The sequence below is a fragment of the Rana temporaria genome, chromosome 12 (genome assembly GCF_905171775.1).
Source record: "Rana temporaria chromosome 12, aRanTem1.1, whole genome shotgun sequence".
Taxonomy (NCBI): domain Eukaryota; kingdom Metazoa; phylum Chordata; class Amphibia; order Anura; family Ranidae; genus Rana; species Rana temporaria.
The window spans coordinates 101,076,639-101,092,808 of record NC_053500.1 but is presented as its reverse complement, the minus strand read 5'-3'; the positions used below and the strand labels follow the sequence as shown (position 1 = coordinate 101,092,808).

At 42.9% G+C, this 16,170-nt stretch overlaps 1 protein-coding gene across 12 annotated transcripts in view; it reads left to right on the top strand.

Annotated features, from left to right (window-relative positions):
• The window catches only part of SRCIN1 (SRC kinase signaling inhibitor 1), a 461,563-nt gene that overhangs the window by 377,523 nt on the left and 67,870 nt on the right, over nucleotides 1–16,170 (top strand). For all 12 annotated transcript variants that reach the window (XM_040329863.1, XM_040329861.1, XM_040329866.1 and 9 more), the window contains one exon: nucleotides 2,977–3,129. In XM_040329863.1, the coding sequence (XP_040185797.1) occupies nucleotides 2,977–3,129 (153 nt within the window). The remainder of the gene's footprint in view (nucleotides 1–2,976; nucleotides 3,130–16,170) is intronic.

The window sequence follows — 16,170 nt, the reverse complement described above, 5'->3', positions numbered from 1 at the left end:
ACTCGGTACACCATCAGTCAAAAATCCAATCGTGTCCAAACTCGGTGACGTAAAACACTACGGCGAGCCGAAATAATTGAAGTTCAATGCTTCCGAGCATGTGTCGACTTGATACTGAGCATGTGTGGATTTTTGACCGATGGAGTTCCATACAATCAAATTTTTCTATCGTTTTTTTATCCATAGGAAGAATGTAAAACATGTTCTATTTTTTCTCACCGATGGAAAACAAACTGATGGGGCCCACACACGATCGGTTTGTCCGATGAAAACAGTCCATCGGTCTGTTTTCATCGGACAAACCAATTGTGTGTACAGGGCTTAATTGTTTAGAGTGAACTGTAAAACAGGGCCCTATAATTTAAACCTTTTTTTACATTTATCTTTTTTTCTACCACAAGGGGGCTAAAATCCCCCTATGTGATAGCATTGAGCATGTGACAGGTGCTATTTATGGAGAAATCGGAGGTCTTTCAGACTCCTAACCCCACAATCTGCTCCAACAGGCTGAGCACAGGATTGTGCTCAATCAACTGTTTATCTGGCTTTTTATCAGCTTTGAACCCAGAAATGCTCAGAGCGGAGTGCTTCAGAGTTCACACTGTGCAGAGGAGATTGGGAAATGGATGTTCCCTGAAATGCTGCCACTTGCCATCCTGACCTCACTTGTGGTCCCGGGTGAGCCGAGGAGTCATCAAGGGGGAAGGACACAACCTTGAGTCACAAAAAAGTAACCTGGTGGCTCTATAGGCACCCAGATTGCTTTTACAGAAAAGCTGAAAAGTTTAGAGCTTGCTGATTAAAAAAAAAAAAAAAGACAGCTAGTGGCTGCCATTACACTACACTAAAAGAAGAAAACCTTCCATGACCCATGTAGCTACAGCCACTTTGGAATAATTAATCTTCAAAATTCACAGCAGAAGCTCAAGAAAGCAGCTCATTATGCCCCTCCCTACTCCACATTTTAGATTAGATGCCTGGAGGACAGACAAGTAACTGCTGAGGAGGAGTCGCAGGGTGAGTTGAACTGCCTGAGATAAAGACTTGAAAGCAACTCTGTCACTTCTTTAAAAAGCAGAAGAGCCCCCCTGTAAAGCAAGGAGCTACCATTGCTACTGTATCTGGAACGATGTAGGGGCTGGACGAAGGTACAACAGAGCACAGCGGGAACACCAACATCTAACACTTCCTAAGGAAGATTTACCAACAATATTTTGTTTTCACCACAGGAAATACATTACTAGTGTATTGCTAGTGACATTGTTTTGCTGGGGGCTCTTCTCCTTTGCTTTCTAAAAAAAAAGCAACAACACAGTACTAATCGTGATAATATTTTTGTTTGTATGAACAGTTAAATGTTACAAAGTGCCAGAGTCGCTTAAATTACATCTATGCTTCTGTTGTGATATTTGAGGAATAATTGCTGCAGCTACGAAGGTCAGCCTTCCTTGCCATGGTCCTGTAAATTGACTTCTGGCTGTTACAGCAGCTAAGAGTCTGTTTACATGTCTTCACCCAACTATTAGCTTTCTTGTGCTCTCAAGGTTATCTCTAAATTCTAATGCCTTGTACTGTACACACGATCAGAATTTCCAATGGAAAAAGTCAGACGGAATTCTTTCCTCGGATATTCCGACCGTGTGTGTGTGTCCCATCTGACTTTTTTCCGTCGGAATTTAGAACAAGTTCTCTTTTTTTTTTACGATGGAAAAAATATATATCGGAAATTCTGTTTGTCTATAGGGAACTCCTAATGAGAAAAAAACGGAATACTTTTTTATCTATACTGAGAAAAAAACATGCATGCTCAGAATCAAGTCAAAGCATGCTCGGAAGCATTGAACTTAATTTTGCTTGGCTCGTCATAGTGTTGTACGTCACTGCGTTCTTGACGGTCGTAATTTGGTGTGACAGTATGTATGCAAGATGGCTTAAATTGGAATTCCGTCTGAAAAATCGGTCAGAGTTTATCCCAATGGAATATCCGATCATGTGTACAAGGCATTAGATTTATAAAACCTTTAAAGTGTGTTAATTTTAAACGTCCAATTTTGAGTACTGTAGTTTTGTCGCTGTTCATATGCGCACACAATTTTAAGGCTTGATTGGTATCTATTTTCTCAAAGAAACCCATCTCTTATGTTTTACCAAAAAATGGGTAATGTCTTAATATATTTTTTACTGAGAACATGGGATTGGTGAACAGTTGCACTAATATCATGTGACATAAATTGCAACTACCGCTATTTAATTCTCCAGGGTGTATGTTTTTACAAAATTTAGAATGTTTGGAAGTTTAATCTTCACGTCTAAAATGTGCATAACTGATGACTGAAGAGAAAAGAAGTGTATGAAAGATGGTTGAGGTCTGTAGATTAACACATGTACCAGGCCACATGAAACAATTGCTGTATTATTGCACTTGTTATAACTGTTGTCTTTTAGCCCTTCATAAACACTGCTCCTATGGATTTTTTCTAACTACTGCCTGGATTTTGGCAATGGCTGGTAGAAAGGCAAGGGATATGTTAAAGCTTGGGAGCCAGGTAAGGCAGTATAAAACCCTAGCATTTTCAGCTAAGGAAGCTGCCTTCTTTGCCTCTTGTTAACCTTCAACTGTCATGATGCTGCATATTTGATCAGTTATGAGACCAGCCATTAGATGGTTTGACAGTTCGTTGAGCGCACAACCAATGTGACAGTTTAATTCCCGACGCATGCTGGAAATTTAAACTTTTTAAAACTGTTAAATCAATAAGTTTACTTCTGCTTTAAGGCATAGGCACATACTCTGCTGCTTTTAGGATAGTGCAGGATGTTCTCTCAACTGATAAAAGAAAGTTTAGCAATATTGTAAATATAGAAGTAGAAATTGTGAGTGGGTTTCATGTACAAATTTGGCATTCAATTCAATTTTTTACCAGCTAAACAGTAATGTTATGGAAAGGGTCAGCTGATTTTTCTCCTCCTTAATAGAAGTCCGACTCTGAGGAACTGGAGAGCCAAAAACCTCAGGTGAAGCTTCGCCGGACTGTGTCTGAAGTTGTTCGTCCTGCCTCTACACCACCCATAATTGCTTCTGGCATAAAAGATGATGATGATGAAGATCGAATAATTGCAGAACTGGAGGTGAGTGCTGCTGTCACTAAGAGTATAAGGGCACTTCCTGCACAGGATGATCTTCATAACATGGAATGTGTACTATTTATAAAAATTAGGGGATATGAAGAACTTCAGCGACGAGGAAAGAATAAAGGAGGGGGGAGATGTATAAATACATAAATGGTCTATACAGTAACGTTGGAACAACATTGTTCACGTATTATAAATCATAAGGGGGCACTGTCTGTGTCTAGAGGTTTAGAAGTGTAGCCTCAGCATATGGAAAGGCTTCTTTACAATAAGAGCTGTGCAAATGTGATACAGACTTTCAGGTGTTAACATGTGCTAGATTGTTTATATACCGTATAACTGGCTACTAATATTTATTGATAATAACTCTACAGATTATTGCCTTAGGGGATCAATAAAGATATTTTTTCATAATTGGATGAAATTGAACCACATTTTTTTTCTTCCTCTGGATCAGTGTTTCTCAATTCCAGTCCTCAGGCCCCCCCAACAGGTCAGGTTTTCAGGATTTCCATTATTTTGCACAGGTGATTTGATCAGTTTCACTGCCTTAGTAATCACCACAGCCTTTTCATCTGAGGGAAATCCTGAAAACCTGACCTGTTGGGGGGGCCTGAGGACTGGAATTGAGAAACACTGCTCTGGATCAACTGCAGGTTTAGGCTTCTGAAGATGCGTGTTTTACATTTTACCATTTTTTTGGGGGGCGGTTGAACTCAACAGATGTGTAATTTTTCCAACCTGACTAACTATGTAACTAGATCTAATTTATGATCTGTATCTTTTCCAATATTAGTACAAGTTACAAAAAAATAATGCTCTATCTAAAAAAAGCTGATGATAGCTGCCATTTCTGGAAAAATAAGTCCTGGTAGGTTTTATTCTGCTTCAATTCTCATCTATAAATAGTGTTTGTCATGGACCGATGATAAAATTACAGTGCTTTTAAGATTAGGAATCTGATAATAAAACTTATTTAGAAAACACGGCTATATGTATTAAACATTTTTTTGAAAATGTTGAGAAGATGAGGTCAGCACACTTTCATACAAGTCTTCATCTAATATTAAGTAGCATTCTAGACGGTCCTGGCACAGTTATTTGAATAGATGAATATGGGAAGACTGTAAGGTATTGCAGACTTCAAACTGTATTAAAGTGTTTCTAAAAGGCAAAATTACAAACATAAAAAACATGTTATACTTACCTGCTCTGTGCAATGGTCTTACACCGATCCTCTTCTTTTTGGCTCCCCCATCGACGGACCTGACTCCCTCACTGAGTGCCCCAATAACAAGCTGTGTGGGTCAATGAGGAGAGAGAAACCCCAGAGAGGCGCTGGGGAAGGGGGGGCACATATGCCTGACTGACCATCTGGTTGACCTATCAAAGAGTGCCTTCAGGCAGACCATGCCCCTGTTGCGGCTGGTGGCAGCCTGTCTTAGAAGAAGGTCTGGATCCGATTAATGTATTGCCACTCTCCTTTCCTCCTTACTTCCTGTTCAGTGGCTGGGCCCCTCTTGATGATTGTGGCTTAAGCTGTTTAGTAGCCTTTCTGCTTGGTGTTTGCTGCAATTGATTGCAATTAATTACATGCTAGCTGTACTGCCTCATATCACGGCATGGTTCTCTCATGCAAACCATCTTCACAATTGCTCTCTGTCCTGATAACCACTCTTCTGGATATGATATATACCTATGTTTTGTCACACATGGGCCCTCTAACCTCCTCTCCTTGGAATCCTGAATTTCCCCAGGGTATGTCCAGACTTAGGTTAAATGGCACTCCTTGATTCACTCTCCAATTTTGCAAGTTGTGAATACAGATGGCTTTAAACCACTGATGAAGCTTTGTTCAGCAGATCTCCCCCAAGAGGCACGGTCACTCGTCTACAATTTTGACACTTCTAATCTCAACGCCTTGGGTCAGATCTCTAGGAATTTGACACTATTTCAGGATTTATGCAGAAAAAGCATGTGATTTCTTGACCCTATAATATGTTATTTTTCATGCATTCTGAATCAACCTTGGGGAAAGAAATTGGGCCACTAAATTCCTGCTGATAATTATGAGAACTTGAGAAGACCACCTTCCTGACCTTAACCACTTCAGCCCCGAACCATTTGTCAGCCTAAGGACCAGAGGTCTTTTTACAATTTTGCACTGCGCTGATTTAACTGGTAATTGCACGGTCATGCATTGTTGTACCCAAACAAAATTTGTGTAATTTTTTTCCCACAAATAGAGCTTTTCTTTGATGGTATTCGATTGCCTCTGCGATTTAATTTTTTTGCAATATAAACGGAAAAATGTATTCAGCCACATGTCTTTAGTTAAAAAAAATGTCAATAAGCGTATATTTATTGGTTTGCGCAAGTTATAGCGTCTACAAACTATGGTATATTTTCTGGAATTTACACAGCTTTTAATTTATGACTGCCTATCTAATTTCTTGAGGTGCTAAAATGGCAGGGCAGTACAAACCCCCCCCCCCCCCAAATGACCCCATTTTGGAAAGTAGACACACCAAGGAAATTGCTGAGAGGCATGTTAAGCCCATTGAATATTTTTTTGTCCCAAGTGATTGAATAATGACAAAATAAATTACAAAAAGTTGTCACTAAATGATATATTGCTCACACATGCCATGGTAATATGTGGAATTGCCCCAAAATACATTTCTTTATTGTACACCATGGGACACATAGCCTTAAATCATTACATAATTGGTTGTATGGTCCCCAGAGGTGATTGGACACTGGCACAACCAATCAAAGACAGTTCCCCTCCATATAACCCCTCCCATCAGGGAAGTACCTTAGTTTTTTCGCCAGTGTCTAAGGTGTTGGACGCAAGGAAAATGTGCTGAAGAAAGCTCTGCCTAAGAAGCCCTATGAGGGTAGAGAGCTACGCTGTGGGTCCATCCAAGATGCTTAATTATATTACGCCAAAACTGGATGGCATCCGGACCTCATGGACGAGGTGTCGCCTGTAATGTCTTTCTTCGGAGGACTGGGCTCTGGGGTCCAGCACTTTTGCTCTATACGCTAAAAGTCCTGGTAAGAGTCTTTTTCAAGGCCCAGCTAAGGAAGAGTTCTCCTTTAAGTAGGAACCCATACCCCTAAAGGTTTGCACACATACCCCGCCGGGGTGGGGGAAGATTGGTATCTGCCTGGCAGAGAACCTGCGGCGGGGACAAGGTGAGTTAGGAAAAAGTCCTAAGTTTTAAACTTAAGGACTTTTCCTATTTTTAAAAAGGGTGTCATTTTTTTAAGACTCCTCTGGAGGGAGTAAAGAGCTGAGTTTTTCACTCACCAAGCTCCAAAGCAGTGTCAGTCCAAACGACAAGCAAACTCCTTTCGCTGCATGCTCTGCATTGCCCTCCTCCCTCTTTCACAGAAAATGTAAGGCTCAGTAGGAGGGGGAGGGGGTCGGCCTGAATGGCACGCTTTTAATGATGGTCAGACAGGAAGGAACAAACCTTGCATGTCTGGAGCGTCTCTGCAAGGGACACAGCAGTGTTTAAGGGCATGTAAGATCTCCATGTGGTTGGCTGAGCACAAGGATAAAACACCCACTCTGGCATGAAACTGTGTATTATTAGTTGCATACTTATATGTAGATTGCTAAACTAGCTTAGCATTATGTCTTTCCAAAGAAGTGGCTCTGGCAGAAGCAAAAAAGCATCGCCGCCAGAGACAGGAGGCTCTAGCCGCGCCTGCTCGGTACCCTCATGTCCTGTAATACCTGAAGTATTTATACAGGATGAGCCATTACCTCTATCAGGAGTTGCAGCCTCTCCTGTTGTGCCTGTGCCTGCATATGTCACTAAAGACACTTTGGCAATAGCCCTAAACAATTTAGAAGGGAGAATTGCAAAGTCCTCGGAAAAGGACAAAAAGAGAAGCAGATCTCCTCCTGTTGTTTTACATCTCCTTGCAGAAAGATCTGAGGAGGGTGAGGCCCCATCAGGGGATGAGGACTCGGAGGGATCAGAGCTATCAGAGGAGCCTTTTTCTGCATCTCAGGTGCTAAAGTTACAGGTGCAATATTATAGTGAAGCAGTGCGCTCCACTTTCAGATTACCCCCTAAGGAGTTAACTGAATCACCTGTCTCCTCTCTGGGCTTGTCAAAATCCCCACAGGCTGCTTGTGCGTTTCCGATTCATCCTTTAATGGAGAATCTGATTTACACAGACTGGAAAAACCCAGATAAGCGTTTTGCTCCTCCTAGGAAGTTTTGAAGTGCTTTATCCCATGGAGGAGAAGTTAACCAAGAAGTGGAGTCTGCCTTCTGTGGATGCAGCAATTTCTTCTGTAAACAAAAGCCTAATTTGTCCGGTGGACAATGCCCAGGTATTTAAAGATCCTTCTGAAAAAAGGTTGGAAGGTTGGATATGTGTCAGGCCTTAAAAGACCAGGTGAAACGGGATGAAAGATCTGACTGCTGAACAGATCAAATTTTGGGAGAATATGCCTAGGGCCTTATGTTTTACAGTGGATGCCATTAGAGATTCTATCCAACAGGCATCCCGCCTCACGCTGCAGCTGGTGCTTATGCGCAGAATTCTTTGGCTAAAGCATTGGTCAGCAGAAGCTCCATGCAAGAAGCTTTTGGCCAGCTTCCCCTTCCATGGTGAACACCTTTTTGGGGAAGATTTGGAGAAATATATCCAAAAGATATTGAGCGGTAAAACTACCCTTTTACCAGAGAAGAAGAAAAACAAGCTTCCTTGTTTTAAGCTTTCTCTCTCCCCGGCTCCTGGTAGATCTAGCTCCAGCCAGTGGTGACGGCATTTTCAGCCAGCCACAAAAGCCAAGGAAGACCAAGCCCAGAAAAACAAAAGGCAGTAGGGTTCAAAGGCTAACAAGCAAGACCCCAAAGCCTCTTCGACAGAGTGGGGGGACGACTTTGGCAGTTTTCAGCGGCATGGCAAACAGAGATCCAGGACAGATGGTTAGTATCCACAGTTTCCCTAGGATACAAACTGGAATTTCGAGAGATCCCGTCAGTTCTGAAGCTCAAGGCTCTCCAAAGATCCACTAAAAAGAGCATCCTTCAAGGGATTGGATCACTTGCTGTCCCAAGGGGAACGGAATGGAAACTATTCAATCGGTGGTCGCCTCCCTACAAGGCGAAGTATTCATGGCGTCGATAGACATCAAGGACGCATATTTACATGTGCCTATCCATCCCGCCCACCAAAGATTCTTAAGGTTTGCGGTAGAACATCGCCACTTCCAGTTTGTGGCTCTGCCTTTTGGTGTGGCTAATGCACCCCTGGTATTTACAAAGGTACTAGCCCCTCTGTTGGCAAATCTGAGGGTACAGGGCATAGCGGTAATGGCCTGTCTAGACGATGTACTTGTGATAGATCAGTCAGTGGCAGGATTAGATCACGCTGTGCTCACCACAATAAAATACCTGGAACCGTTAGGATGGATTGTAAACCTACAAAAATCCTCTCTACAAGCCCAAAGAAGGGTAGAATATTTGGGCATGATCATAGACACAGCCCAAGGCAGGGTATTCCTGCCAGAACCAAAGATCAAGTCGCTAAAGGACCTGATCCACAAGGTCAAGGCAAAAAAAAAGCCATCTATTCGCCTTTGCATGAGGCTACTAGGGAAGATGGTAGCCCTTATTCGATGCTGTCCCTTATGCCCAGTTTCATTCGAGACTACTTCAAGGCAGTATCTTAGCCGCCTGGAACAGGAAGATCCAAGCTCTGGATCTACCCATGTGCCTGTCTCCACAAGTGCGCCAAAGCTTCAGTTGGTGGTTAAAAACCAAGAACTTGCGGAAGGGAAAATCCTTTCTCCCAGTCACCTGGAAGGTGGTGTCTACGGATGCCAGCCTAAGGGGCTGGGAAGCGGTGTTAGAAGAAGCTTCAGCCCAGGGAACCTGGGCCAAGACTGAAAGGAACCTGCCCATGAAAATGGTGGTGATGCGGGCAGTATACTTAGCCCTCAGAACATGGACACACAGGTTACAGGGCTACCCGGTGTGAATTCAATCCGACAATAATACTGCAGTAGCTTACATCAATCACCAGGGAGGCACTCAGTCAGGGAGCCCAGAAAGAGGTGAATCAGATTTTGGCATGGGCAGAAGAACATGTTCCTTGTCTCTCTGCAATCTTCATTCCAGGGGTAGAAAACTGGCAAGCGGACTATCTGAGTCGTCAGCAACTATTACTAGGAGAGTGGTCTCTCCACCCCAATATCTTTCAGGTCATATGCCAGAGATGGGGGACCCCGGATGTAGATCTGCTAGCCTCCAGGTTCAACAAGAAGTTGGACAACTTTGTGTCCAGGACAAAAGATCCCCTAGCCTACGGATTGGATGCTCTAATAATTCCGTGGAATCAGTTTTCACTGATCAATGCCTTTCCTGCCGATGGCTCTCTTACAAAGGCTACTTTGCATGATCAAGAAGGAAAGGATTCCTGTAATCTTAGTGGCCCCAAATTGGCCCAGAAGATCCTGGTACGCCAAAATCATAAAGATGGCGGTAGAAAAACCTTGGAAGCTTCCACTTCGTCACGACCTGCTGCTGCAAGGTCCAGTGTTCCATCCTTCCTTACAAGTGCTAAATTTGATGGCTTGGCTGCTGAGACCCACATTCTGAGGAAACAAGGGATCCCGGGTCCAGTGCTTTCTACACTTATTAATGCCAGAAAGCCAGCTTCCAGGCTTATCTACTATAGAGTCTGGAAAGCATATGTTTCCTGTTGTGAAACTAATGCCGCGTACACACGATCGGTCCATACGATGAAAACGGTCTGATGGATTTTTCCATCAGTTAACCGATGAAGCTGACTGATGGTCAGTCGTGCCTACACACCATCAGTTAAAAAAACTATCGTGTCAGAACGCGGTGACGTAAAACACGACGACGTGCTGAAAAAAACGAAGTTCAATGCTTCCAAGCATGCATCGACTTGATTCTGAGCATGCGTGGATTTTTAACTGATGGACGTGCGTACAAAGATCTTTTTTTACTATCGGTTAGGTATCCATCGGTTAAATTTAAAACAAGATTGCATTTTTTTAACCGATGGATAAATACCCGATGGGGCCTACACACGATCGGTTTTGTCTGATGAAAACGGTCCATCAGACCATTCTCATCGGTTTGACCGATCATGTGTACGCTGCATTACAAATGGAATACTCAAAGATATGACATAAGTAGGATTCTCGCCTTTTGCCAGCTAGGAGTGGATATGAAATTAGCCCTTAGTACCATTAGGCCCCGTACACATGGACGGACAGTCCGCTGAAAACGGTCCGCCAGACCGTTTTCAGCGGACATGTCCGCCCGGAGATTTCTGTCTGATGGTTGTACACACCATCAGACAGAAATTTGCGCGTAAACAATACGCGGGGACGTGGCCACGCCGTCTCCGTGACAATGACGCGGCGACGTGGGCGGCCCTGGAAGTTCAAAGCTTCCACGCATGCGTCGAATCAGTACGACGCATGCGAGGGATGGCGGTCGTTCGGACGTGTCCGGTGAGTCTGTACAGACGACCGAACACGTCCGACGGACAGGTTTCCAGCGGACAGATTTTTGTCCGCTGGAAACTGTCCGATCCGCCGGACAATTGTCCGGTCGGGCCTACACACGACCGGATCTGTCCGCTAAAAATGGTCCGTCGGACCAGTTTCAGCGGATTGATCCGGTCGTGTGTACGGGGCCTTAAGGGTCAAATATCAGCTCTATTAGTCTTCTTTCAAAGACCACTGGCATCTCATTCCCTAGTTCGGGCTTTCATTCAAGGGGTACTGCGGATCAATCCGCCAGTCAAGTCTCCCTTGTGCCAATGGGATCTGAATTTAGTATTGTCAGTGTTGCAGAAGCAATCTTTTGAACCTATTCGCCATATTCCACTGATTCTTTTAAGCAGGAAATTGGCGCTTTAGATTGCTATCATCTTCGGCTAGAAGAGTATCTGAATTAGCAGCGCTTTCTTGTAAAAGGCCTTATTTAATTTGTCACAAGGACAAGATTGTTCTACGACCCCATCCAACCTTTTTACCAAAGGTGGTGTCGACATTTCATTTAAATCAAGATATTATTTTGCCTTCCTTTTTTACGAATCCGCAGACAACGGAGGAAAAGTTATTGCACTCTCTAGATGTAGTGAGAGCAGTAAAGGCGTTTCTGCAGGCAACCGCTCAGATACGTAAAACTGATGTTTTGTTTATTTTGCCAGATGGTCCCAAGAAGGGACAAGCGGCATCAAAATCCACCATTGCGCGGTGGATTTGACAAGTAATTATTCAAGCCTATGGTTTAAGAAACAGGATTCCTCCTTTTTCTGTTAAGACGCACTCGACCAGAGCTATGAACGATTCATGGGCAGTGCATCACCAGGCTTCGATGGCTCATGCCGCGTACACACCATGATTTTTCGGGTTGTAAAAAATGACATTTCTTTTTAATGTCATTAAAAACGATTGTGTGTGGGCTTCAAAGCATTTCTCGGGTTCTGAAAAACGGCCCAAAAAAATTCGAACATGCTCTATTTTTTCACAATGTTTTTAACGTTGTCGTTTTTCGGGTTGTAAAAAATGGTCATGTGTGGGCTTTAACGACGTGAAAAATCCGCCCATGCTTAGAAGCAAGTTATGAGACGGGAGCACTCGTTCTGGTAAAACTACCGTTCGTAATGGAGTAAGCACATTCATCACGCTGTAACAGACAGAAAAGCGTGAATCGTCTTTTACTAACACGAAATTAGCTAAAGCAGCCCAAAGGGTGGCGTCATCTAAATGGAACTTCCCCTTTTATAGTGCCGTCGTACGTGTTGTACGTCACCACGCTTTTCACGATCAGGTGTAGGCAAGGCCGTTTTTTATGATCAGATGGAAAAAAAACATTGTTTTTTCAAGAGCCTGAAAAACTTTTTTTTACAACCCGAAAAATGATCGTGTGTACGCGGCATCAGATCTGCAAAGCTGCAACTTGGACTTTAGTCCATACATTCACCAAATTCTATCAAATAGATGTAATAGGACATGAGGATTCTGCCTTTGGGCATACTGTACTGCAGGCAGCAGTGTAGGGCTCCATGCCCATTTACGCCCGGCTCGGATCTGGGTCTCTCCTCCTTCATATTGAGCATTGCTCTGAGACGTTCCATTATGTAATGATTTAAAGCTCTGTCCCGTGGTGTACTCCAAGAAAATAGGATTTTTATAACAGCTTACCTGTAAAATCCTTTTCTTGGAGTACACCACGGGACACAGAGGTCCCCCCTTCTTATGGGAACCTTATTGCTTGCTACAAAACTAAGGTACTTCCCCTGATGGGAGGGGTTATATGGAGGGGAACTGTCTTTGATTGGTTGTGTCAGTGTCCAATCACCTCTGGTGACCATACAACCCATTATGTAATGATTTAAGGCTCTGTGTCCCGTGGTGTACTCCAAGAAAATGATTTTTACAGGTAAGCTGTTATAAAAATCCTATTTTTGCTGCTTCTCCTGAGTACGGGGATACCACATGTGTGGGACTTTTTGGGAGCCTAGAAAACCTATTTCACTCCTTTTGAAGGCCATAAAATGCCAAGATGGCAAAAAAAACAACATATGACCCCATTTTGGAAAATAGACACCCCAAGCTATTTGTGGGGAGGCATGTTGAGCCCATTGAATATAAATCATTTTTGTCCCAAATGATTGAATAATGACAAAAAAATAATGTTTTACAAAAAGTTGTCACTAAATGATATATTGCTCACACGCCATGGTTATATGTGGAATTTCACCCCAAAATACATTTTGCTGCTTCTCTTGAGTACAGGAGTACCACATGTGTGGGACTTTTTGGGAGCCTAGCCGCGTACAGGGCCCCGAAAACCAAGCACCGCCGTTAGGAATTCGAAGGGTGTAAATAATCAAGTGGCGTAAAATCAGCAATTTCCTCCTGAATACTGGGTTGGCCAGTGAATGGGGAAAGTACGGGTGCTGCAGAAGTGGTGGGGACCCAATCAGGATTTCGAATTCTGCAGGAAGGGCACTATGGGCACGATGCCTTTGTCTTCTTCTTGGTGGCAGCGGGACACTACTGGTGCTTGCCACCTCGCGAGCTTGAACTGCACTTATGGGACTCGCCATGTCACCAAGTGTTACTGCAGTGCTGGATGTACGTCCAGGGTGTACTAGGCCGCTGGTGCTTGCCAGTTCACCAGAAGGAATAGCGGTGCTAGTACTGGCTCTCTGCCCCATACGAGGGACCTGCGGTTCTTGCACCTCAACAACAGCAGAATGGGGTCATGTACGCCTGACCTTAGCAGGGACCTCACCTTCGTCGCGCCATTGTTAGGGGTAGGGTTAGTGTTTTTTTTTTTTTTTTTTTTTTTCTTTTCAAAAATCGATTTTCCCCCCAAAACAAACGATCGCTTAGTGTCACTGGTGATAGGGGGTAAAAGGGTTCCCTGGGGGGCGATCAAGGGGTTAAACCTTTATTAGGGGGGGTTAGGGGGCTACCCTGGACCTAAAGGGACCTAACACTAATATCCCTGACACTTTTTACTGTCACAAATGACACCGATTGCAGTGATCAGTAAAATAATGACCACTGCAAACGATGACCCTGTGACTGGGGGGGACTGGGGGGTGAAAGTGTGCCTATGTGTCCTGGTATCAGTGTAGAGTTGTGCAACTTAGTTTAAGATGTATTCTCTCCTCATGCTCCAGTCAAAAAGACCGCCTCGAGGAGAGGGACATCACCTTCTCCTGCCTGTGTTTACATTACACAGGCAGGGGAAGCATCTCATTCGCCGGGAGCGATTACGAGGGGGTGGCCAGAAATCAATGGCCACCCCCTCATCCCAGATTGCTCCTCAAGCGAAATGGACTGCCGCATGTACCGACCCCCCACCCGCGGGAAGGCAGGCACATACAGGTATGTGGATATGCCTGTACATGCCATTCTGCCGACGTATATGTACATGCGGCTGTCCTGAAGTGGTTAAAAATACTTTTTTCCTTCTGCAGCCACGGCACTGCTCCCCAGATTTGGAGGTCACAAACAATCCCACAGATCAGGGAATGGGTTAATGAGCGCAATAATATTTTGAGAACAGATGTGATATTACAAGATCATTATAGACAATACCAATACCAGTCTTTCCCCACATGGAGCACCTGTATTGAATTACCCAATTCCTCTCTCTTCAACTTTTTTTGCCCTAATTCTGATCAGCTGTAGGTCTTCTACCAGCCATCCCTCTTACCCTTTTTTCCCTTCTTTTTCCTGTCCCTATTCTTCTATTTCTGTGTACTCCTTATCCGTATGCTTAGAGCAGTAGGGAATGTGACCCTCTTTACCCCCCAAATATATGTGGAATTTAAGCTTCATATCTTATCCTGTCCTATTGACACACACTTGAAGCACTTTAGTGTTTGTATGTTCTACTCATTGTAATACAGTTGTTTTCAAAGGTAATGCTATAATCCTAAACAGTTGAGTATGCTTCTCTTCTACCCCTGTGTTTGTATTGTATGAAAAACTCAAGAAAAGCCTATTCTTAAAAACATTTTTTAAATAAAGCATCAGTTTTGATTGTTAGTGCCTGAAACTCTTAAACTGTGCATTTCAGCAGATATTCCAGCTCCTTTTGGTACATACAAGCCAAAGCGCTTTACCAATGTTTTTCCTTATTTATTTTTTGCATCTGGCTGAAAGCTTTTTCTTGTCCAAATGCCTTTAGGGATCAAAATCCCTTTGTGGAGGAGTATAAAAAAAAACAACAAAAAAACCTGTTGTGGAACCTTCTGTGTCCAGAATCAAGAAAGCTGCAAGAAAGGGAATGCTATTGTGGGGTCTTTGTACAGAATATACAAAGTTATGATCGTTACCAAATTATAATTGTTACAGATTTATAAGTTGTTTAAAATATTTTCATGTATTATTTGGAGGACTTTATTTAATCACAGTTTTTATGGAATGATTCATTTTGCAGTTGATGATACATACCTAAGTACATGTTTTATTAATTCCTCCTATCTAAGTGTAATTTTTGTACTATCCTGCCTTGATATCACTCTAGATATATACAGGCTCCCTGAAAAAAGAATTCTATTTATCCTTAGTCTTCACAATATCAGTTGGGGGAGACATGCTGGGGCAGATTTTCCTCTACATGTTTTAGACCACTGACCTACTTCATCAGTAGGAGAAAAGGGAGGCATCTAGGACAACATAAATACACGCAGTAGTTATTCAATGCATATTACATTCTTACAAACTACTAAACTATCCAGATTATTCATTTATTAGAACTGGCATACTACAGTTGCACCACATATATAAAACCAATGATAGCTACTGATATTGGACCCGTTTTAATTAATTAAAATCATGTAAATTTCATAGATCTTGCAATCTTGGAAGTGGGGGGGGGGGGTCTTTGCCCAGGTCTGCTATCTTACCTCCTCTGGCGTTGTCACCATATGCAGCATGACATCACATGCATGGGTATGTCAGATGTCTGACATCAGCACACTGCCCACAGCGACTATTTATTTGTGGATTATGGATGATTAGTAATGTTGTATTCTGCTTTTAAATTTATACGTGATGGGCTAGTGACAGGATAAATGCAGTAATACATGTTTTCTTTCAATTCCCCTCTTTGGGTTGAATTAGCAATACAGTGATCATAGAAAATGTATGCATGGTAATAGGAGACTTACGTATAGTAGTTCATGGCAAATCGGGCATATATAGTGTACTAAAATGGGGGTGTTGATTTTTTTAAATGCAGACCAGAGCTTTGTGGCCTCTCCAAAATATACCTCATAATGACAACGTGAAAGAAGTTTGTTTGAAATCTTTGCAAATTGATTAAAAATGAAAAAAAAAATCACATGTACATAAGTATTCTTGGCCTTTGCTCAACACTCTGAAGCACCTTTTGCACCAATTACAGCCTTAAGCCTTTTTGAGTATGATCCTACAAGCTTGGCACACCTATTTTTGGGCACTTTCTCCTATTCTTCTTTGCAGGACCTCTCAAGCTC